At 31.4% G+C, this 23,717-nt stretch overlaps 1 protein-coding gene and 1 long non-coding RNA gene across 2 annotated transcripts; one reads left to right on the top strand and one right to left on the bottom strand.

Moving 5' to 3' along the window:
* Nucleotides 1-1,222: 1,222 nt before the first annotated feature.
* On the bottom strand, nt 1,223-6,972 carry LOC111209646. Its single transcript, XR_002661079.2, has 2 exons — nt 4,185-6,972; nt 1,223-3,169 (listed from the first exon to the last, which is right to left on the bottom strand). It is a non-coding gene; the product is annotated as an uncharacterized LOC111209646 (long non-coding RNA).
* Nucleotides 6,973-16,498: 9,526 nt separating this feature from the next.
* LOC106417593 (probable membrane-associated kinase regulator 6) lies at nt 16,499-17,842 on the top strand. Its single transcript, XM_013858375.3, has 2 exons — nt 16,499-17,326; nt 17,408-17,842. The coding sequence occupies exons 1-2, from the start codon at nt 16,642-16,644 to the stop codon at nt 17,413-17,415; spliced, it is 693 nt and encodes a 230-aa protein (XP_013713829.1). The 5' UTR covers nt 16,499-16,641; the 3' UTR covers nt 17,416-17,842.
* The last annotated feature ends 5,875 nt before the right edge of the window (nt 17,843-23,717 follow it).

Raw genomic sequence — 23,717 nt, 5'->3', positions numbered from 1 at the left:
TCAAACTCATGTATAGACTCTTCAAATTTCTTGTTGAAATTCATCCTTGAATTGAACAGTTTCTTCAAAATCGCATTTCATGAATGTGGTATGTAAGGGATATTTCTCCAAAGTGGGATAGTTTCTTCATCTTGTTCTTTAGTCCTTTAAGTGAGTTTTTTGTTGTAAAATTTTTCATTTGTCATAGATTATATCTTCTCATGGATCCTCTCTTGTCTTTCAAATATCAACTTCAACATGTTTCTAGTAATTTTTTCATTATAGGAAAGACTGGTATCTCTCTCCATATCACAATGGTCTTCTTGACCAAAGTATCCACATGGTTGGTACTTCATTAAGGTGGTTAATTCATAAGCTCTTTCATAAAATGTGCAGCTTTGAGACATCATCCTTTATTTTCCCTCCAAAAGCCTCTCATGTTCCTCAGAAAGAGTGTTCAACATGGACTCCAAATCTGGAGACATGATCTTCTACTCTTGTGAATGTACTTTGCAAAAAGACAAACGGTTGAAAAGGAATTAGTAATAAAAAAACAAAGCATAAAAAATATAGCTTAGTCTGAAGGGATTTTGAAATTATAATAATTAATTTACAAGTTCTCTGGAAATGGAGCTAAATTGATCAATCGTTTGCATACACACACCAATTGACCAAATGTGTAAACAATACCACAACCTAATGGAAAGTCATTGTAACATTTTAGAATCAACTCTAGAGAGAACTAGAGACCTATTAATACTATGAATACACAAACTTCTCTATTATAAGCAAATATAAGTACGTTTTTAATATATACTGCCAAAATGAAAAAGTCATCAAAAATCAACCAAAATTCAAACTGGCGAAATTATAAGAAAAGAAGGGTCAAGGTTATTGATTAAGATGATGAAATAACCTATGATTCTTGAACAATCAACCATTGCTACTTTTTGGTCTAGAATCATTAATTTAATTTATTCCACATTAATTTCTATTGATTAATTACCATCAAGCATGCATGAATTTTAATTTCTAATAGTCACTAAACAACCCTACCATCAACTCCGGTTGGTTAGGAAACTTTACTGACCTCTCATGTATTGTATTGCATAATCATCTCATTGTTTTATCCTCTTGTTCATAAAACAATTTTCAGCAATAAAATGCACAGGCAATATGTATATATATATATTCCATAAGCAAGTTTCGTCTATTTGTCGAATACACTAAAATTTTATCTGTGTCTTTCATTTTCACCCAAAGTATATTTTCTCCATTTTCTAATATTTGATGTTTCAGAAAAAAAAACTTTGTTCCAAATTAGATGACGTCTTTAATTTTCATTGTAAAATATACTAATTTTCCTTTTGCTATATAAACTATTCATATTATGCATTTTATTTAGTTATTGGTTGATTCGTGGTTAGGTAAATACGTATTGATATTTTTGTTTTGAAAATTTTAAGAAAATATTTTATTAATTTATATGCATGACTTTAAAATGTCATTTATATCTAGTTAAATGAACAGGCTTGGAAAATCATAATTTGAAGTGCATGATCATTATCTTTATGTTTCATTTTAATTATCGTTTTAGATTTGGTACACAGATTAAGAAAATATTTAATTTTATATATTTAATAAATAAAAATATCATTATCAATATACATAATCACATTTCAACCAATAAAAAATAGATTAGAATACAAGTCAATAAGTTTTACACAGGAACGAAAATTTTACTTTACGACGATAATTAAACCGAAATGGATCAATTTTTTATACTATATTTGACTAAAACTTACAAGAGTCACTTGTAAAAATTGTGAAATCATGAAATTTTCTGAAAAATGCGATATATTGATCTGTAAATCACATAAAAACGGAAGAAGAAGAAGATAAGATCGTAAATTGTTTTCATTAAACATAATCCAAAAAATGGCAATAAGGGTGTTACTACTTACTAGAGTTCTGAAGGTTAAGAACCAGGGAAAAAGACCGCTAGACCACACATTCCCAACATATATTTTTCACATATTAAATTTATATACGCGTTTATGGATAAAAGTATCAAAAGAATCTTTGAATAATTTATGCTTAATTTCCGATTTATTAATTTTGGGCTAGGCTTAGATCAACGGTACTTATTAGTTATTATAGCTAGCGCAATTCCGAACATTGCTTCATAGTAGAATTTAAAATTTTATATTTGTATCTGTATTACGATAAATAATTATCTTCTCTTAGTTCAGTGTGATAATTCGTTTCAAAACATCCAAATATGTAATAGAAAATATTTAGTCAAAAACAAAAATCATGTAACAGACTAAAGATGTTTTCTTTTTCTTTTTGGCCAACAAACTAAAGATCTTTCTGTCTTTAAAGTCTGGTTTAGGTATTTTTTTCTTTACGCCTATATGCATTCTACGCTGTTTAAATTTAAAAGCTGATTGATTAAGTCGTAAAAATAAGATTTGTTTACGTGATTTTGTCTACGTAAAGTTGTAAACTTTTTTTCTTGTCAACAAGTTGTAAACTTTATTATCCTAATTGGTTGGTAAACCGATAATTATATCGATATTTGCTGAGAAGAAAAGAACGATCAAAGCTATAAAACTTTCTGTCTCATAAATCCGTAATTAATAAACCCTCTCTAAAACTAGGAGACACATATGTCTTATCAGTGTTATTAATTATAGCTCATGTTAGCATCAATACACGACCAGAAAACATTCCCTTCGAGATTTGAGAGATTCATATCATTAAATGCACTTCTGAAATACATTCAATATGCGAAAAATTACATTTAATAAAACTTATTTCATGTATCTCAAACGTAACCTTTAAAAAGACCATGCAAAACGGCCTGAAGAAAGACTTTGATGAGTCTCCACGTCACTTTTTATTTTCGGCTTTTGTCCCCTAAACTTTGGACAACATTCGTCTCGCACCCCGACACTTCCCGGGACCTCTATTTCTCTCCCCCACCCCCTTCTCTTTCACCTCTTATTGTTTATGAAAATGACTTTATATTTAGTTTTCTTTCTTTACGTTGTTTTCTTTCATTTATTACTCGTGGTCCTCTTCATTTGCAATGCTCTGAAAATTTCATCTTAAAACGTAATACATCGGTTGTAGCTTGTGGCCATCATTCAATCAAGCGGTGATAGCTTGATAGTAATTTATCGAGCTGAATTTAAGTTTTACCAGAAATTAAGTTATTATTTACTTGGTCAAATCATTAATAAAAACATTCAACATAATCATGAGTTAGCCATAGAAAAATCGTGGCTGAGCAGGAAAGTTATAATTTTACCACAAACCAACCACAATTAACAATTTAGCCATAATTAAGAATAGCCGTGGCTAAACTATAGTTAAAATAACCACGTTTTGACCAGAAAAATAAATATAACCAGATTAGCCACTATATATCCATGAAAATAACCATGGAAAAACCACGAAAATAACCGTGGATAATATGTTAACCATGATATTGCCATTAAAACTTCATTGTTGTTTTATTAGCCACGTTTATACTATGGCTAAGGTCATCTCCGAACCAACAGCAAAATACGATTTTACTGTAATTTTTATACCAAAGTCTCTTCAATCAAACTGCAAAAATCACATCATTTTAGTGTAAAACTGTAGTACCACACTAAATTTGGCGTGTTACTATTCACAACACTAAACACTGTTCATACACTACTATTCACAACACTAAACACTGTTCATACACTACTATTCACAATATAAAATACTATTCATTTTACTTATATTAATAAATATTAGTTTAATAATTATTAGAGGCAAAATAAATTCATATAAAATAGTGAAATGAATAAATAAAATCAATATATTACATATATTGAAATATTTTATTTTAATTTATCATTTTAATATTGTTATATGTTAAAATTGTAAATATAATTACGTGTGATATATTTTTGTGTAATATAATTACATAACAAAATTAATTTATTTTATATATATATTAAATAATAATAAAAAATTTAGTTTAATTATATAAAAATAAAATAGAGTTTTGGTGTTATGGTTGGAGAAAAAAAAATTTTAGTGTTAAAATTACACTAAAATGGTATATTTTTCAGTGTTATGGGTTAGAGATGTCCTAATATTTAAGTCATGGTTTTGCCATAAACAACCAAGAGAACGAAAACAATATCATCTGAAAGCTTTACCTTGATGCTCCCACCTCCCAGGAGGTCTGAATATATATTTCCTGCAGAGGTATTCCTACCGGTTGCTGTCCGGCGAATTCTACGGCGGAGCAATGTCAACCTCGACAATGTGGCAACCGTGGGAACTTGTTCACTGACTATACAAGTAATCACGACGGAGAAGATACTGCACCTAAGAAAAACGGGACAGTCCTGATGATCAGCTTTTTATTCCTTTTTTACCCATCATAACAATTATTAGTTTTATGACAAGTAAAACAAATAATTAGTTTATTTTTAGCCATACCCATAATAACCATGTGATAAGTAAACAAAAAAAAATTGATCAAACCGGTTTTTTTATTTTATCTAATCTATTAAAACTGAAGTACAAGTTAAAATTAACCCTAACTTTCTCCTTAATATTTACCAAATTAAGCCACTCAACTTAACTATAAAAATTCTCTGCGAAGACGGTGCAGAGGGTGTTAGGCTGAAGGAAGGCTCGCATAAAAACAAGAGCTTGATGACACTCGGGACTGTAATTAAAAAACTGAGCGAAGGAGTTGACAATCAAGGAGTTCCCACCTGCAAAATAAAATCAAATTATTAATAAACAGATGAAGTACTTATCACTTAACATGCTTATGGAATGATGAAATCCATTTAGTAAAACCATAACCTTTAACCACATAAGTTATTTTTCTTTGAAATAGACAAAGGAATATAAATACATCAGAGCCCATCACTTTCGCATACACGAATACATCCCCTCTTGCGTGTTATAAACATTGTATATTCAAATTATTTTACGCATTATTATTTATTTTGCATCCTTTTACATACTAAGATATAATTAAAAAATATATATATTAAATAATTGAAAAGTTTAGTTATTACAAATATGAATAAATTGGTGCACGCTAGTGTTTCCGGACTGGCCGATCAAAACAGTTGGACTGTGGCTCGCTCTTTTAACCAGTTTCGGGTTGTATTAAAAACTAGATTTAATTAAACCGGCAAATCCGATCAAAAACTGCCAAAATCAGTAAAACTAGTGACCTGGTTCGACATTAAAATTTATTTCTCAAATTCAAAATTAAAAAAAAAAACTACATTAAAAAGATTTCATTAAAAATTCATATTGTTTGTAATATCTACCTAAATAAGTTAGTTAAAATAAAAATAAATTAAATTAAAACATAAAAATTTATAAGAATTTAGAAAAAACTTAAAAATTAAGATAACGATAATATTTTTGATGGGGTTCTTTCAAAAATGACTCAAAATTTTAAGTCAAACACAAAAATAACTTATATTTTTTTTGAAACTTTGTTTTGTCCTATTCACCCTAGAAGTTCTAGTTATTCACCAAAATGCCATTATTTTTTTTTATTTTTTTTCGAAAATAAGGCTTTTACCTTACCATCTTCATCTTCACCAAATATTTACAATTTTGCCATTGACATCAATACCTTAACCACCATGAACTACCAAATTGAGAGTGTTAATGCCCTAAAGTTTCGATTTTTTCTCATCCTTTCTCATTTTCTATCCACACAAACTACATATCTTACACTTTCTCTCAAAATTCATAAAAAAAACTTAAGATTTTGATTACAAATTATGTAAGGTTCATAAGCTCACGATTCTTGATGATTAACGAGTAGGTAGCTATTGTGGTGAAGTTCTGGGTGATTGGAGAAACCACGCAAGTCTATCTCACGAGTCCAAGGTATGAAATCGCGAACTACATTTTATTTTTCAGATCGGTTCGGCGAAGAAGACTTTCCTTTGTAAACAAAAAATTTCGAAATTCCCAGAGAAGACTTCTTTAGAAGTCTTCTTGGATAAACATGTTACTTTTAAATTTGACCGAAGTTGGTTAGAAATTTGACTTTTTGTAGAAGGCTTCTAAGGAAGTCTTCCTGGAGAAAACTTCTACAAAAGTCTTCTGAAAGTCTTTCCTAAGTCTTCTCAATGCCGGAAGATGTCTGCGTGGGTTACTTTTGCAATTGAAAAATAATAGTAAAACATTTAATATCAATGAGAAGACCTTCTCGAGTTTAATTCTAGGTTTTTGGTCAAACCTTTGCCCGCGAGAGAAGACTTCTAGAGAAGTCATCCGACGGAAGACTTCTAAAGAAGTCTTCTCTCAAAAAGTTAAATATAGTCAATTGCAAAACGTAACCCAGCAGACTTCTTGCGACATTGAGAAGACTTCCGGAAGACTTAGAGAAGACTTCTTCTGAAGTATTCTCCAGGTAGACTTCCCTAGAAGTCTTCTATAAAAAGTCAAAATTCTGACTAACTTCGGTCAAATTCAAAAGTAACATGTTTATCCGAGAAGACTTCTCTGGGAATTTCGAAAAAAATTCAATTTCAAAAGTAAGCCAATATTTACAAAGGAATATTTCCGAAGATGTCTTCTGTAGAATAGACTTCTTAAGAAGTCTTCCTTCGTAAATTTGCAATTGCAAAAATTACCTAAATAGAAGACTTCTTTTGAAGTCTACACAGAGTAGACTTCCTTTGAAGTCTTTCGTGGTTGACTTCAAAAGAAGTCTTCTACGTAAATCTTTATTAAACTTCAAATTTATCCAAAATTAAAATGAATTTTTAAAATCTTCTTGCTAATTCATGTTTATTAGTCAATATTGAGACTACTTAGTCGAATTTATAACTTAATTGGTGATAATTATGAAGTTACAAACATTGATGTTTAATAATGTTTCTAGATAAACGGAAAAGTCTTCTGTAAGTCTTCTTCATAGAAGACTTGTAGAAGACATCATAAGAAGTTTTCTGATGATTTTGTTTTATTAAGTTGATGTTATGTGTTTGTGTTGTCTTCATCATAAGATACAATTTTTAACTTCCATGAGATTTAAAATTTCAACTTTCACTTAAAATTCAATTTTGATCTTTTGTGAATTTGACTATGGTTTTTTGAGAAGTCTTCTCTCCTAGTTTTAGCAAATTTTGCTAAGTTTCTGTGTTGTTGTGTTTTGTTATGTGCGGGTAGAATGATTAAAATATTTTTTGGTATGTTGCATCAATAACTTTAATGAAGTCAAGTACTTTTGGCAAAACATGAACATATTTACCACTCTTTTGATTAACATCTCTTAAAGTTTACAAAATAATTCACAACTAAAATATTACACATACAAATCATAAAAAGACCATAAACAAAATTATTACACAGCTAGATATTATTTCTCAACATAGATAAGCTTGGACTCCACTTATATCATCTCTTTGTACCACTTTGGGCAGAAAACTTTGGAAGACTTTCTGAAGACTTCGTGGGAAGTCTTCTAGCATAAAATACAGAAGATTTCCAAAGAAGTCTTCCGAGAGTTTTCCGAGAGTATTTCGAGAGTCTTTCGAGAGTCTTCCAAGAATTATCCCAGAAGTCTTCCAAAATCAGTCTTAGATCTGAAAAATCTGCATATTAAACATTCAAATGACTTCAAAATAGAGAAGACTTCAAAATAAATTTTTAGATAATAAACAAAACAGTCAAATTAGGTTGAATCTATAATTTTTTAGAATCTAATATATAAAACACACAAAATACATATCCAAAATTTATATACCACTTTAGGCAGAAGACTTCGGAAGACTTCCTGAAGACTTCATGGGAAGTATTCTACAGGAAGTCTTCCAGCATAAAATGCATTAGAATGCTTTCTAAGAAGGCTTCTGAGAAGTCTTCCGAGAGTCTTCTGAGAGTCTTCTGAGAAGTCTTCCAAAGTCTCTCAGATCTGAAAAAACCTGCAAATTCAAAAACATTCAATTGACTTCAAAACAGAGAAAAACTTCAAAAATGAAAATTTTATGCTTACAAAATAAAAAAAACTATCACACTATGTTGAATCTATAGCTTTTTAGAATTTAACATATAAACACACACATAAATTCATATCCAAAATTTAGAGATGTACCTTTGAAAGAGTGAAATATGAGAATCATGTAATGAAAAACCTGCAAAAATAAGATAAATTAGTGAGAAGACATAAGAAAAGTGAGAAATAGATATAAAGTTGAGATTAGAGAGAGGTTGGAGAGTTTTAGAGTGAGAAACATTACATTTTTGTTCCAGTCATTTGAGAGGAAGAAAGAGAATGTGTAAATTTTCTTTATATATGGAGACAAAAATTCTAATTAAGTCAAATATTTTTGACCCAGAAGACTTCTGGAAGACTTATGGAAGACTCATGGAAGACTTATGTAAGACTCATGGAAGACTTATGGAAGACTTTGATTTAGGTGGGAAGCCTAAATTATTCCAAAATTTAGGCGGGAACCCTAAATTTTACTTAAATTTAGGCGCGATGTGACGGAAGACTTCTTTTTAAGTTTTCTGTGAGTCTTCTAGACCCTAAAACCAAATAACTATGCAAAAAAAACTATTTTAAACTTAAAAAAACTTAGAAAGTGTTTAAATCAAATTATTCGATAGTTCCTAAATATGTATAGGTCAATTTGAAAAAGAAAAAAAATGAAGATAAAATTTTAAATCTAACCCTAAAGATACCAACAATACTATAACATATGTTACCAAACCCTAAACCAATGACTCATGAACCAATCTACACTCACTCATCTATGTTGAAAATAATTCAATTTCATATAAACTAAATTTACATCGTTGAAAAATATTTATTATTACATGATTTCAAATTTTAAACCATGAAAATAATTTTTATAAAAATTTTAAATTATTTTTAAGATATATTCCATGAGAAGACTTTCTTTGGAAGACTTATGGAAGACTCCTGGAAGACTATGGAAGACTCTTGGAAGACTTATGGAAGACTTTGATTTAGGCGGGAAACCTAAATTATTCCAAAATTTAGGCGGGAACCATAAATTCTACTAAAATTTAGGCGGGATGTGTCTGAAAACTTCTTTTTAAGTCTTCTGTGAATCTTCCAGACCCTAAAATCAATTAACTATGAAAAAAACATTTTCTTAAACTTAAAAAAAAACTTAGAAAGTGTTTAAATCAAGTTATTAGATAGTTACTAAACATATATGTGTCAATTTGAAAAAGAAAAAAATGAAGGTAAGATTTCAGAATCTAACCATAAAGATGCATACAAAACTATAACATATGTTACCAAACCCTAAACCAATGACTCATGAGCCAATATACATTCACTCATCTATGTTGAAAATAATTCAATTTCAGATGAACTAAATTTACATCATTGAGAAATTTTTATTATTACATGATTTCAATTTTTTACCCATCAAAATATTTTTTATAAAATTATTTTTAAGATCTACTGAACGAGAAGACTTACAAAGAAGTCATCTTAGAGAAGACTTACAAAGAAGTCTTCTCCAACGGAAGGTTATAATGGTAAAATTGAATACATGTTTTTTATTTGTTCATAAGGGGGCTGTTGTAAATTCACTAGGCTTTTGAGTTACTTTTGCATTTGATTGAATTTGGGATACACTTTTGTATTCAAAATCTAGTTTTGAATCATTTTTGGCAAATCCCCCATTTTTGATTTAGTCGAAATATATATACAGACTTCTCTTACTATTTCATATATCATTTTCTATAAAATAAAAATAGATAATGATTCATTAGGTAATAACAAAATACCATTACGTGATTTTGAAACAAAAATTTGGCGTGTTACTATTCACAACACTAAACACTGTTTATACACTACTATTCACAATACAAAATACTATTCATTTTACTTTTATTAATAAATATTAGTTTAATAATTATTAGAGGCAAAATAAATACATATAAAATAGTTAAATGAATAAATAAAATCAATATATTACATATATTGAAATAGTTTATTTTAATTAATAATTTTAATATTGTTACTAGATTTTGAGCCGCCCTTAAAAGGACGAATATAGTTTTTGTTTTACATTTTTGTTGAAATTTAATTTTTATATTTGTGTTTTTAGTCATATATATGTTTTTCTTTGTATAATATTTATCTTAAATGATTAATAAGAGATTTTAATAATTATATTAAAATAGTTGGACCACACCTATATCAATAGGTCATGTTACTGTTTTAATAGAATAGATATGTTAAAATTGTAAATATTTATTTAAAAATAATTACATGTGATATATTTTTGTGCAATATAATTACATAACAAAATTAATTTATTTTATATATTAAATAATAATAAAAAATTTAGTTTAATTATATAATAATAAAATAGAGTTTTGGTGTTATGGTTGGAGAAAAATATTTTTTAGTGTTAAAAATACATTAAAATAGTGTAGTTTTCAGTGTTATGGATTAGAGATGTCTTAATATTTAAGTCATGGTTTTTCCATGTCATTTAGGTGGTTATAGTTTTCAAATTTTCCACCAACATATCAGTGGCAATGTGTTGTCTCGTCGAATCATCAAAAACTATATACCGCGGTTAAGGCGAAACAATGACTAATTTTCAACGTCATTTTTCTGTCTATGTCGGAGAATATATAATGAGGGATAAATTTCAAAAATAACCACGTTTATACGTGGATAGATTGGAGATGGTATCAACTATATAATTAAACTTCTCGACAAAATATTTTTCATTTGAGGATATAACAAAAAAATTGTAAGCAGATGATGTTTTTCTTTTGAACAAGGATTATGTCGTTATATTTTCAGTCGAGAGAGTGGATGGATCAGAGAGTTGATCCAGAAAATAATTGTATTTCAAATGTTTATATCAAGGTAGTAACACTTTTATTCTATTTTCTTCAAATGAAACATCTTATCGAAAGAGTAATACTTTATTGTGTCTATGCGTGATGCAAAAATGTGAAAAACATGGATGCAAAAATCGTTTCAAGACATATTTTCTCGTCTAGATTTAGAGAAATTACTATATATAGACGAGTCATGGAGAAAAATTTTATGATGTTGGTGAGAGTTCTGGGGCAAAGGAATTGTCGGCTGACGAAAATGTGGGAGGATAGTACTAGGAATGTTGAATATTATGGTTACCATCATGGTTCTGAAGCATATGATTACATGGGAGAAGACATAGCACCACATCTCTGAACCTATAGAAGAGACCATCAATGAAGAGTCACTTCATGATAGTGCTTTCAAGCATTTGAAATGACAATTCAACAGCTTTACGTTGGTGTGAAAAATGAATTTCTCATTTGTATCTTACATTGTGCATGATGAAAGTGAAGACATAATATAATTTGGAAAAATCATGTATTGATGAGTTATCTGAAGCTTTAAAAATGCTTCTACAGTCTAATTAAGCTCCATCATCATACTATGAAACAAAGAAGCTGACACTGGCGCTTGGGTTACTAGTACATAAGATTGATGGTTGTGAGGCTAATTGTATGCTATTTTGGAAAAGAGAAGATCTGAATTTGCTCACCTGTCGGTTTTGTGGTAGAGAATGCTACCATTATGCGTGTGACAAGTAAAAAAAAATACCAAAACAGAGAATGTTTTACATGCCGGTTACAGATTGTCTAAAGCGCATATACCAACCCGAAGCGACTGTTTCCGATATGTAGTGGCATAAACAACATGTGTCTCCATAAATGATTATGTTATAAATTGTGTTGTAAAATGTTTATGTTATAAAACAATGGTTCAAGTGTTTAGGATATAAACCATACAATGGTTTAAATGTTTAGGGGTTAGAGTTTAGGGACAAATACTTAGGGTTAAATAGTAACGGTTTAGTGACTACTAATTCGTGGCTGTGTTAAAAAAAAAGAATTGGCTCGATTAAATTTTGGTTTCGCGGTTAAATGAAACTTAGCCACAACTATTCAATGGCTGGGTAGTGGATATTTAAAAATAAACCAAAAATTAAATTGGTTTGCACCTAATAATTTGGATTTGCCACCAATTTATTTGGTTTCGTTGTTAATTATCCCTAAAAAATATCGTAGAGCCACAATGTAGCCACATTATTCTTTTTAGGCTAAATTTTAGCACTTTCTTTTGATCAACTCCCCTCATTCTCATTACGACACTTAGAAAAAACAAGTTTCTCTCCAATCCGAAAGCCTCGCCACCTCCGATCTTCGTCTTGCCATATATCGTCCTAAGACTTGCCCCCTCATATCTTCATTGTATCGCTGTCTGTCGTTCTAATGTACTTGTCTGTTCTTTTCTTCTTCCTCGATTCAATCCCTCTTTCTCGATTCTTCTTCTATAATTTTTATGGGTTTGGTTATGGATTTTTGATCCTTCTTGTTTGATTTTTTTGCATGTTTTGTTTTGGATTTTTACCGTTCTTCTTCAATTCATTCCTTGCATGTTTAGAATTCTGGTTTTCGATTTTCAATTCTTATTCGTCGATTCGTTCCTTGCTTGTTTAGGGTTTTGATTTTGGATTTTCAAGTTGGACTAAATTCTGATTTATTTTTTGGTTTTGCCGATTTTTTAGGGTTTTGATTTTTCCAATTGATTTTTATTTTGCCAATTTTTAGGGTTTCAAGTTGGATTACGACTACAATTTTTTTTATTGTTTCTGAGTTGGTTTTCGTTTTGGTTGTGACTAATGCTTATATTTCTTCTTTTGTGAACAAATATGAATCAAGACGAGTAACACAGACATCATATATGTCTCCACCAATGCCATTAGGAGCTATGAGACTGACTGTTTTCTCACTTCGTTCAAATAGCTACTCACAAATGACTCAAAATGTGATGTCCAATGTTCCTGCTAGGATATCCTAGCAACATCTCCATCCAAATAAAGTCAATGGAGCTCTATGGTAAGTTAGACAGTACTTGCGTTTCTATTAGATTAAATTAGATATTTTGTTGACTTTGTTTATGTTACACTTATCAAGACATTGTTAGATATATGTATATATATTGATTTTATAGTTATTCGAATTGTTTCATATAGTTATATATAGTTTTTTTGCTTATGCTTTACATTGAATATTGTTAATGTTGCTATTTTGTTATCTTTTTTGGTTTGTTATTGACCCTTCTATCCACTAATTTATCCGTGCAACATGGAAATGTTATTATATGGGATAAAGGAATAGTTGAATGTATGTTCCCTAAGAAATGATGAAAGTATGGTGGCAAACGTTTGTGGTATGTGTTTCAACTTAAACCATTTTCATAGATATTAGGTTTTCCTTTTATTTGCTAAATGTTTTGTTTTCCTTGTAGCAAAATTATTATTGAAAACTTCAGTTCAACGACTTGGTCTCTGGTCTTTGGAAGAAGAAGATGAGGATATCAGTTGGGGAAAGAATTAGCAAGGAGAAGAGGCAAAACAAGAAACCAAAGTACATTAGCGATGAAGACTAGACATACCTCATGGAACATTGGTTAATAAACCAGCACGAAAGAAGAGCATGAAAGCTGCCAAGAGCCGCAACTTTGACCTTGTAGATAAAGAGGTTCACAAGGATAATGCAAGACCTTGGTCCTTTGCACGCATTTGATAAAACATGGTATCGTTTAATGTCTTTATTTCTTTTAAATATATGCTTTCTCTAATGCTATTTTTTTTATGAACAAATCTCTAATGCTCTTTAAAAATTGTTTTTCAGATGGTTGAGAATGATGCTAAAGAACCACCATTATACATTGGCTGTCTGAAAGACACACACACACACACACAAAGATGGTACATTTTTGGAGTACTGAGCTGAAGAACTCGTCACTCAAGCTGAGATGAAAGCCACACAGATTTCTAACTCTGAGGGATCACTGAAGAATCCAAGCGCAACATCAGCTCCTTCACGCGTCCTGTTAAAAACATTCTATTTGAATGTTATGTTCTTATTATTACAATCATGTTATTTTTTGCCTAGTGTTGAAGTTTTGTAGATGGAAGTTGTTAATGTGCATGTTTTTCTTAGAATTAGGCTTTGATTATTAGAAAATGATGTGTTATGTTTTGATTAGTGTACGAGTTTAGAATTTGTTTGATGTGTTATGTTTTGCTTTGTGTACGAATTCTTTAGAATTTGTTTTGATGTGTTCTATTTTAGTTGGAGTTAGGCTTTGATTATTTAAATATGTCGTATTTAAAATGTGTTTATGTGTTCTAATTGTGTTCTGTTCAGACTATTTTAATGTGTTTTGTTTTGATTGTTTTGACTTTGCTTTCATAGACAACTCATGCCAAAAAGGGCATGTAGCGCCTTATACAAGAAGAATCCTCCATCTGGCAAAAGTTACACCGTCTTTTATCCGCAACTTCGATATGGAAATGCGGTTATCTAGTATGGAAACATGCCTCGAAAGCATCACGACTGATGTTGGTGATGGCAAGACAGACATATCATGCATGAAGGAAGACATGGCAGCAACAAGGGCTGCCATCAATCAGCTCTTCCATAATATTTTGCACCAACAAATCCATGTCTCTTCTGCTTATGTACCTATTGCTACTAATCAAGCCAATGTTCTTGCTATTCCTGAACAGATAGTGCAACTTCTTACTCAACCTACTCCAACAACTCAGCCACAAGTCCTTCCTCCAACCCAGCTAGAGAAGTCATAGATGGATGTTTGATGTCGATCTGTGGGATTGCAAATGCCTTTGTAGAGTTTATTGTTTTGTTCCTATGGTGTCATCTTGTTTACATGGATTTAAAATCTTAGTTGTTGTTAATGTTTTGTATAAGCATTGTTGGATTAGTCCTTATTTAGATTGCTTTCAACATTTATCATGAACAATTACAATATGTAGTGTACAATTATATTATAAATAGTTTAGTATTTTGTCAGAATTTTTTTTTTTTTGAATGCATGTTAAATTTGTATTCACCAAAAAACTGCTTTACATCAAGTGCATCTTATTTTTATAACTCTCCAACCGAAACAAAAATAACTACTCCCTACTTCCGAACCAAACCGCAAGGACACCCCACCCCCCAGTTTGTTCGCTTCCCTCACACTTACAAGGATGAATTTGTTCCTAATTTTCTTCTCAATGATCTTCTCCAAGGTTGCATGTTGCATAGTCGGCGCTTCACCATGCCTTTTTCTATTATGCTCTCTCCACAAATTATGTATTGCACACTGCATTGCATATCTGATGCAAAATAGTGCTTTTGCATCAAGTGACTTGTCTACAATGATTATCTTAAGAGCATTCCAGTCAACAGAGTAAGAATTTTAAAGGATCCCATTGCTAAGCTTCTTCCAAATGAACGCTGAGAAAAGACAATCAAAGAACATGTGGCTTTTTGTCCGAATTTGTGTTAGCTTATTTAGATTTTATGAAATAGCGAACATTTTTGGTTTCTACCCTACAATGATTATCTTAAGAGCATTCCAGTCAGCAGAGTAATAATGATATAGGGTCTTGTTTTAGGTTTCTACCCAGACTAATCATATAAGTAATGTCTGTTTTGGAGAATTAGGGTAACCCAAATCATAACGCCAAAATTGATATTTTAGTGTCATTTTGTTTATTCAACCACAACACCAAATTTCATACCAAAATAATATTATATTGTTAATTTAATATTTTAGTTATTTAATTGATAATAATCATATTTAAGTTATATCCTGTTAAATTTTTGTAAGTTTATGTTTTTAATATTTTTTTACATTTTATATTTTATAAAAATATTAGTTAAAAATTAAAATATATGTTATTAAAATAAGATATAAAGTATATAAAATAATTTTTATTTTATTTTTCTGAAAATAAAATGAAAACACAAAACAATACAATATATTTAGTTTTAATTATAAATTTAATCTAATTTTTAAAACTAATTTAACTATATTAATAAATATTTTATAAAAATACATTTTGATATTTGGTGTAATAAATAGTATTACATCAGTGAAATAATATTCAGAAAAACATCAAAATTTAGTGTTTTGGTGTTTCATTAAAGTTGGTCTTAATTAAGTTTCAGTCCATATACTCTCATAAAAAACCTAATATAACTAATTTATGTTAAGTTACAAAAACAAAAACAAAAAAAAACTAATTTATGTCTTTCTTTCTTTTTGTATTCCAAATCAATAATCCCATGAGACATGCGTCAACCTGCATCGTTCTTTTGGTGATTCTTAAAAAAAGCTTTGAATGATATTCCTAATTAAAAGATAAATACGATGCTACAATGGAATAAATAACTAAAATAACTTTTGTATATGGAAAAGAGTAAACTAAATAAAAATAAAATAAAAGAGTGGAAAGGAGAGAAGACAACAGCACCTAACGAGTATATGGGCTCACAAACTCTTATATATATTTTCTTTTCTTATTCTTTTCCAATTATTAATATCTATTGTTTCTTACCAAACTAACCACATAATATAATATATTACCGTTATAAGAAAATAAAATAAAATATATCTTTGCTTCTATATGTGTGTATGTCATTTCATGTATATATACACACCGAACATTGTTCTTCACTGAAACATTTGTTTCTGAAACACAAACCTCACACCTCTGAACACTTTCAAGAGTACATATCCCCGAAAAAATAAATAAGAAAAGAGCCATGGAAGAAAATCAACAAGAAGCTTCAATGGCACTAGTTCCCGTAGACAGCTTCTCTTACAGTTGGTTAGTTAACTTTCCTTCTTTAGAAGTTTCCATTGATGATTATCATCAAACCTACGAAGACTCTTCTTCTTCCTCCTTCATCGAGATGGATCCAAGATTGCCTCCTTCAAGAAGATTCTTCATCAACAAAGCCCATGAAAGTAGCTTTAAGTTCGATAACTTTGTCTCTTTCTCCGACCAAGATCACTCTTTAGTTCACGCCGACGAGCTTATCCGCGACGGCTACGTCGTGCCTTATATATCAAAAGCCACGTCAGCAGCTACCGAGGAAGAATATACGCCGTTGGATACGAAAAAGGAGAAGAAGATCGAGACGCGTGACATTAAAAACAAGTCTCCTTATAGAAAATTGAGAGTGTCGAAATGGGTTTTGTTCAAGTATCTTGATTTTTTGACCCCACTGTGTAAAAGATTAAGGAGATGTAGATCCGCTAGATCACCTGGAGGTATTGGAAGCGACACGAGGATCCGTGTAAGGACGTTGTCCAGAAGCAGAGTTTATTCTGATGAAACAACGTCGTCGCCAAGAATAAGTTTTGCAGATGATTATTATTGGAGAAGGTCTTGCGATTCAGAGAGTTCCATTTACGAAGCCGTTCTTCATTGCAAGAAATCTTTCGGTATCTTGTAGATATCATTTTTTGTTTAATTTTACAGTTACTTTTGATCATGTATTAATTATTGTTTGTTTATTTTAACAGAAAATTGAAAGTGAAGAATCAATCCATGGAAAAGGAGCAGCTAGGAGCCTAGGAGTAGAGATGGAGAATATTAGTACTTTATACATGGAGTAGGGGAGAGAGAGAGAGAGAGAGCAACTTGTAATGTGTCTTTTTGTTGTTAATCTCTCTTGAATTAAATAGTTTGATGTGATGATTCCATGTGAATGTGTCATCAGATGTGGATCAAGGATTTTTTTCTTCTCTTTTTTTTTTCTTTTTACATGAGTGGGCACATATATAGGTCATATAGGCATCTAGCAGAATCAAGAAAATATTTTCAGATTTTCTTGGCTATTTTTATCCATATATGTAAGTTAAATAGTTTCTTTTTATATATGTAATCATATATGTGCCTACCCATGTTTTACTTTCTGGACCAATTGTGTTTCAATATTTCTTACTTTTTGTGCAAAACTTGTCTTTTCTTGTCTTAGCGATGTCATACGGGGATGTCATCATATATTTGCATGATTGAACCCCTTATATTATCATAATTGTAACTCAAAACATTTAAATCAAACACAGAGAAGCAAAAAAAGGAAGTTCCAAAAACATAATATCCAAAACGTTATCAATATATATTTCGTAACCAAGGTGAAAATAGTCCCTTGTAAGTGGGTTCTAGACTTCTTGGTAATGGTTAAGGCCGATGATCCATTTTTGCTAGCCGCTTTTGTACTGTTTCAGTAAAATCAGCACGAGGTGTGTATTTTCTAAAGATAAAGTTAGATTCCGGGATAATTTGGAGATTATTACTCAAATACCACATAAAAGTTGTTATATGACAACAATATCATACATCTTTTGAAAATTATTCAAATGTTTGTAAACCCTTAGTAGATTAAAATAAACACTCTTGCTAAGTTTTTTCTAACTGAAATTATTTATAATTAAAAAATCATTAAAAGCATTAAAAAATCTACGTCACAAATAATTATAATCCACGTCACACTGTGATCAAAAGATAGGGAACATAACCAAATGATGTTTAACTTAAAACTTCATTCGTCGACTAAACCCTCACCGCCGTTTGAGCAGACATCGTTGTTTTCGTCCGAAATCGTCTTCTCCGCAATTGTCTTCTTCGAAATTGCTTTCTCCGCAAGTGTCTTTTCCGAAATCTTTTTCGAAATCATCTTCTCCAAAACTTTCTTCTCCGCAAGCGTCTTCTCCGAAATCGCCTTCTCCGCAAGCGTTTTTTCCAAAATCGTCTTCTTTGCAATCGTCTGAAGTCGTCTTCTCCGGTATGTTTCGACGCTTTACTTTTTTGTTTTTCTAGTTTGTGATTGAGTTTGATTTATGGTGTGGCTGAGTTAGTTTTCTATTGCTGTTGATTTATATTTACAGTAGTGGCTGAGTTAGTTTTCTATCGCGACTGATTTATATATATAATTGTGGCTGAGTATTTTTTGGTGGCTGGTATATTGTATGCTTTACGTTTGATTTATCATTGATATGTTATATATGTATTTTATGATCAGATGGATGTTTTTGAAGATCAAGCACGAGATTACCCTCCAAGACTTTACGCTGAAAGGGCTTCTAATCTTGAAAATAAAGACATTAATCACAATTTCCATACGGGAGACATCCCTCACGTTATTTTGTATTTGAGTTATGTTATGTTTATTTTGTATTTGATTTATGCATTGTTATACAGCTCAGCCGTGTAGTTCATATATCTCAGCCGTGTCATTTATACAACTCAGTCATACCTCAAACATACCCTAAAATCGGAAAATATTTATATAATTCATTTGTGTCGTTTAGATAACTCAGTCGTATCGTTTATATAACTCAGTCATGCCTCAAACATACCCTAAAATTGGAAACTGTAATTGAAGTACTTAACAAAAATATATTGAAGCTCCTCTTATCAACATCAAGTGAATATAAATTGACTGAATGTGTGTAGTTTCTTGAGTTTCCAAGTTGAGACTCTAAAATGATCTTGAGATATATGTTCTCTTACAATTACTTATATAATTACTTACAAGACTTTAACTTGATCTTGAACCCCAAATCATATAAAGTAAACCATATACGATGTACTTTCATTTGAATGTGTGTACTTTCTTATATTTCCAAGTAGACATCCTTAAGAACCTTAAACCCTATATCCTATACCTTAAACCCTAAACTTTAAATCCTATCCGAACAGTATCTCAGCCGTAACGGTCCTATAACACAGCCGTTAAGTATAAGTTATATCGCGAAGTTTCTTATTTTGGGAAGGAACAAAACCATAAATTCGGGCATGCAAATTTTACTAAATTTTATTAAATTTATCTCGCGAGGTTTCGTCGTTCTATATCTCTCTATATATTTCCCCTCTCAGAAACCTTGTCTCTCCCATCACATACTCTCTAGAAAAACATAATCCTCGTCAAAGTTACATATTCTCTCTCCAAAGGCCTATGTCATGTCGATTGTCCCTGGTTTGACATCTAAGTTACAAAGCAATGTCAATGCCATACTAAGTTCTGCAGATCGGGATAACCTCCCCGTTCTAAACCTTGGTGTGGGTGCCTATGTTGACAGAACAATTGTTATGTTGTTTATATTTTTACACGATCTCTCGCAAGCGATTCCAAAGATTCTTCTAGAAGGCTGGGTTCATGAGTGGCCGACTTACAGCTTCATTCCCGATCATTTAAGGAACAATGGTTTCTTATACTTGTTTTAAGCAACAATTATGTATCCATTTTAGTTTAATAACAAAACTAATATTTTTGTTTTTTTTGTAGCGAAAATATACGTGGGATGCGAGACATAATTTGACAGTTGGAGTCTAGAACATTATTTCGAAATCAAATGCACACCTTGAAGATGATATGGGAGCTTGGCTGCGAGAAGCCTGATTGGAAGCTAACTAGAGTTTGGCTTGATCTCATCGATATGTTTAATGAGTTTGGCATGATAATTTTGGTTTTTGAATGTAACTCAATTTTCCTTGTAATCAGATGTTATGTTTATGTTTATATAACTCAACCGTACTGTTTATATAACAAAGCTGTATCATTTAAACAACTCAGTCGTATCATTTATTTGTCATAACTAAGCCATATCGTTTAAATAACGCAACCACATCGTTTCAATAACTCAGCCGTATCGTTTATATAACTCAGTCATATCGTTTTTTGTCAGAATTCAGCCGTATCGCGAAGTTTCGTCTTTCCATACTTTGAAAAGTTTGGCTCCCTTTATTTGCCCTAATCTCGAGACCTTTCTAATCTCGAGATGATGATACTTTTAAAAAAAAAACTAAACGTCGTCGTGTCTATGTTTCTTTTTATTGGTTCAGAATCATTGATTGAAGATACCTTCTTCTTTTTCTTATTATGAAGTTGTGATTAGGGTTCTAAAATATCTTAAAAAATGTCTTTCTCATCTAACCCAATCTCATCCTACGATTCATGTAAGTGGAATTCGATTTTGTTCGTTTCAACTCCTGTTGAAATTAATTGGATTTCGTGGTAGACAACTTAAGAAGGGGACGTGGGAATGTGGAGAGAGGAACACCAAAATGGTGTTGGTGTGATGATACCTCTGATATATTTACATATGGAACAACTAAAAATCCAGGAAGATTGTTCTGTAACTCAACCATTTTAATCATAACTCAGCCGCAATGTAACCATAACTCTGCCGTATTGTAACCATAACTCAACTATATTTTAACCATAACTCAACTGTATCGTTTACATAACTCATCTGTATCGTTTAAATAACTCAGCCGTATTTTAACTATAATTCATTCGAATTGTAATCATAACTCAGCCGTATTGTAAACAAAATTCATACCTTAGTATATAAAACACTAAAATCCTTGATAGTCGGTGAATCTTCGTCATGTGTTGGAGACGCACCGTATGAAATGAAGTTATCATTTCAGATGACGCACCATCCGAGTCGTCGAACATATCAAATTAGCTTTCAAAATCATCATATTCTTCGTCTTCTTCGCCTACTTCATCTTCTCTGCCTACTTACAATTCTTCTCCTTCCATTTTACCAGAGCAATCAATGTCTTTCTCGTTGCGTTTCTTCTCCAAGCTGAAACCATCATAACCCCACTGTATCTAAATTCTACTTATGAGCCTTCTACTTCTGAGCCATAACTGAATAACCTTTTCTTCTTCTCTCTCGCTCCGCGATTCCGACTAATTTCGCTATCCTTTTTCTCAGGTAATCTCTACACAGAGACGTAGATGTTTGATTTTCTTTAGGCTTAGAAAACCTTTCAATTGTCAAGCATTGGAGACGTAAACTAGTGGAGTATCGTACGCCATTGTTTTCAAAGATTTATTCGAGAACATGTAGCTCTATCAATCCCTAATCATCGAGTACCGACTTCGCAATCCCTAATCCCTAATCCATTATTTTCCTCATCTATATGCAGAACTCTACACACCTCTACCGTCGGTGTTGAATAAATAATTATTTTTCTTGACACAATTACCGGAAACAATAATTACCGGAGCCATAAGATCTAGGAGAAAGATGAATGAAAATAATAATAATGAATATGGTAGATGATGAAGAAGAAGTAGAAGAAGAAGACACGGCGTCTGTACATAAACCCTAATTTGGTTGTTGCAATGTTAATAATGACATGGAAAATAAGAGATGATGACATGGACAATAGGAGCTGATGACATGGAAAATCGGTAAGTCAGCCACCAAACGAACACATTAGTGAGCCTAAATAAATCAACCATCAAGTACAAATGTAAATCAGTCTCAACGTGAATACTATTTCAGTACTTAATTTTTCACTAATAAATCATTCGTAATTAGGCTAGAAAATATTAAGTCAGTTATATCGTCAAATAAATCAGCCGTCAAATAAATGTTATTGTAGTAATTAATCTTTTGCTAATAATTCAGCCGTAATTAAGCTGAGTTTACTATTAATCGAGCTCATTACGGCTGATTATACGTAAATCAACTATAACTACCTCCCATAATCCAACCGTAAATTTAATAACTCATCTAGCCAATGATCACTAAATCAGTCGGAGAAACATAACTCAGCCGTGTCTTATCTATAACACATTCAAATTTTCGACAAATCAGTCCGTCGATGTATAAATCAGTCGTAACTTGTGTTCGTAAGTCAGCCGTTATCTCATAAATCAGCCACATTTCTGTAAATCAGCCGTAAGTAATCAGCCGTAAGTAATCAGCCGTAACTTAAGGCTGATTTATGTTGTAAGTCAGCACATATCTTATAAGTCAGCCGTGTTGTTTAAATCAGTCGCAAAGTAACCATAACTTAGCTGTCAATACCGCCGTTGTACTTTTGGCTGAGTTCTTTAACATGTCAGCAATATCCTAGGTGGAGCCGGGTTTTTTCTGATGTGGCATTAAAAAGTAATGGCATTTTTATAATGCTAGTTAAAATAACATTACTTTTTAGTGCCACTCAAACCATAATATTCCAACATAAAGTTTTATGGTAAGGATATGAATGTCAATTTTATTTTTGATTAAGAAACATCACACCACATGATGGGTAACACAGATCTGTTAACAAACATATGTGAAACTCCTCATAACATTATCGTATTTCCAAACGACAAACACTCATATGCGACAAAAGAAGGATCACTTCCCCTTGGTGGTCATAGGATCCTCACGTTCTATATGTGCTTGATCTCTCCTACACCTTGATTTCATTGGCACGATTATTACGACAATTGGTTTGTTTTTCTATCTTCACTGGCAAATTATGCATTATACATGACTGTTCTTTGACGATGTCGATATGAGCAGGTGATGAATAGAATGTGGCTTATAACTTTTGCGGGATAGTTTTAGGCAGCGCATACAAGACTACAACTAACAACTACACATCCTTGTGGATAAACTTTTGGGACACCCGAGAAAGAAAGCAATATCTTCAGTTTTATGTACACTTAAGGATTTTGATAGTAGTAGTTGTGAATTTAAATATTTGTGCAACATTTTTATTCAGTCTGAACACTCCCGTGATTCGTTTTATGGCAGTTCTAATAAATCTACCAATTTTTTCTCCCTAATACATTTTGATCTTTGGGGTCCATACAAAACAAAATCATCATTTGGGGCTCATTGTTTTCTCTCAATAGGTGTTGACCATTCTAGAGCAGTGTGAACTCATCTTCTACTCGCAAAGAGTGAAGTCGCACAAGTTCTAAAGAATTTTTGTGCGATGTTAGAAAGACAATTTGGAAAGAAAGTTCAAACGGCTTGAAGTGGCAATGGAACTGAATTCATGTGTCTATGTTACCATTTTCTAGAAATT

The sequence above is a fragment of the Brassica napus genome, chromosome C9, assembly GCF_020379485.1.
Source record: "Brassica napus cultivar Da-Ae chromosome C9, Da-Ae, whole genome shotgun sequence".
Classification (NCBI taxonomy): Eukaryota; Viridiplantae; Streptophyta; class Magnoliopsida; order Brassicales; family Brassicaceae; genus Brassica; species Brassica napus.
This window is presented reverse-complemented; position numbering and strand designations above follow the sequence as displayed.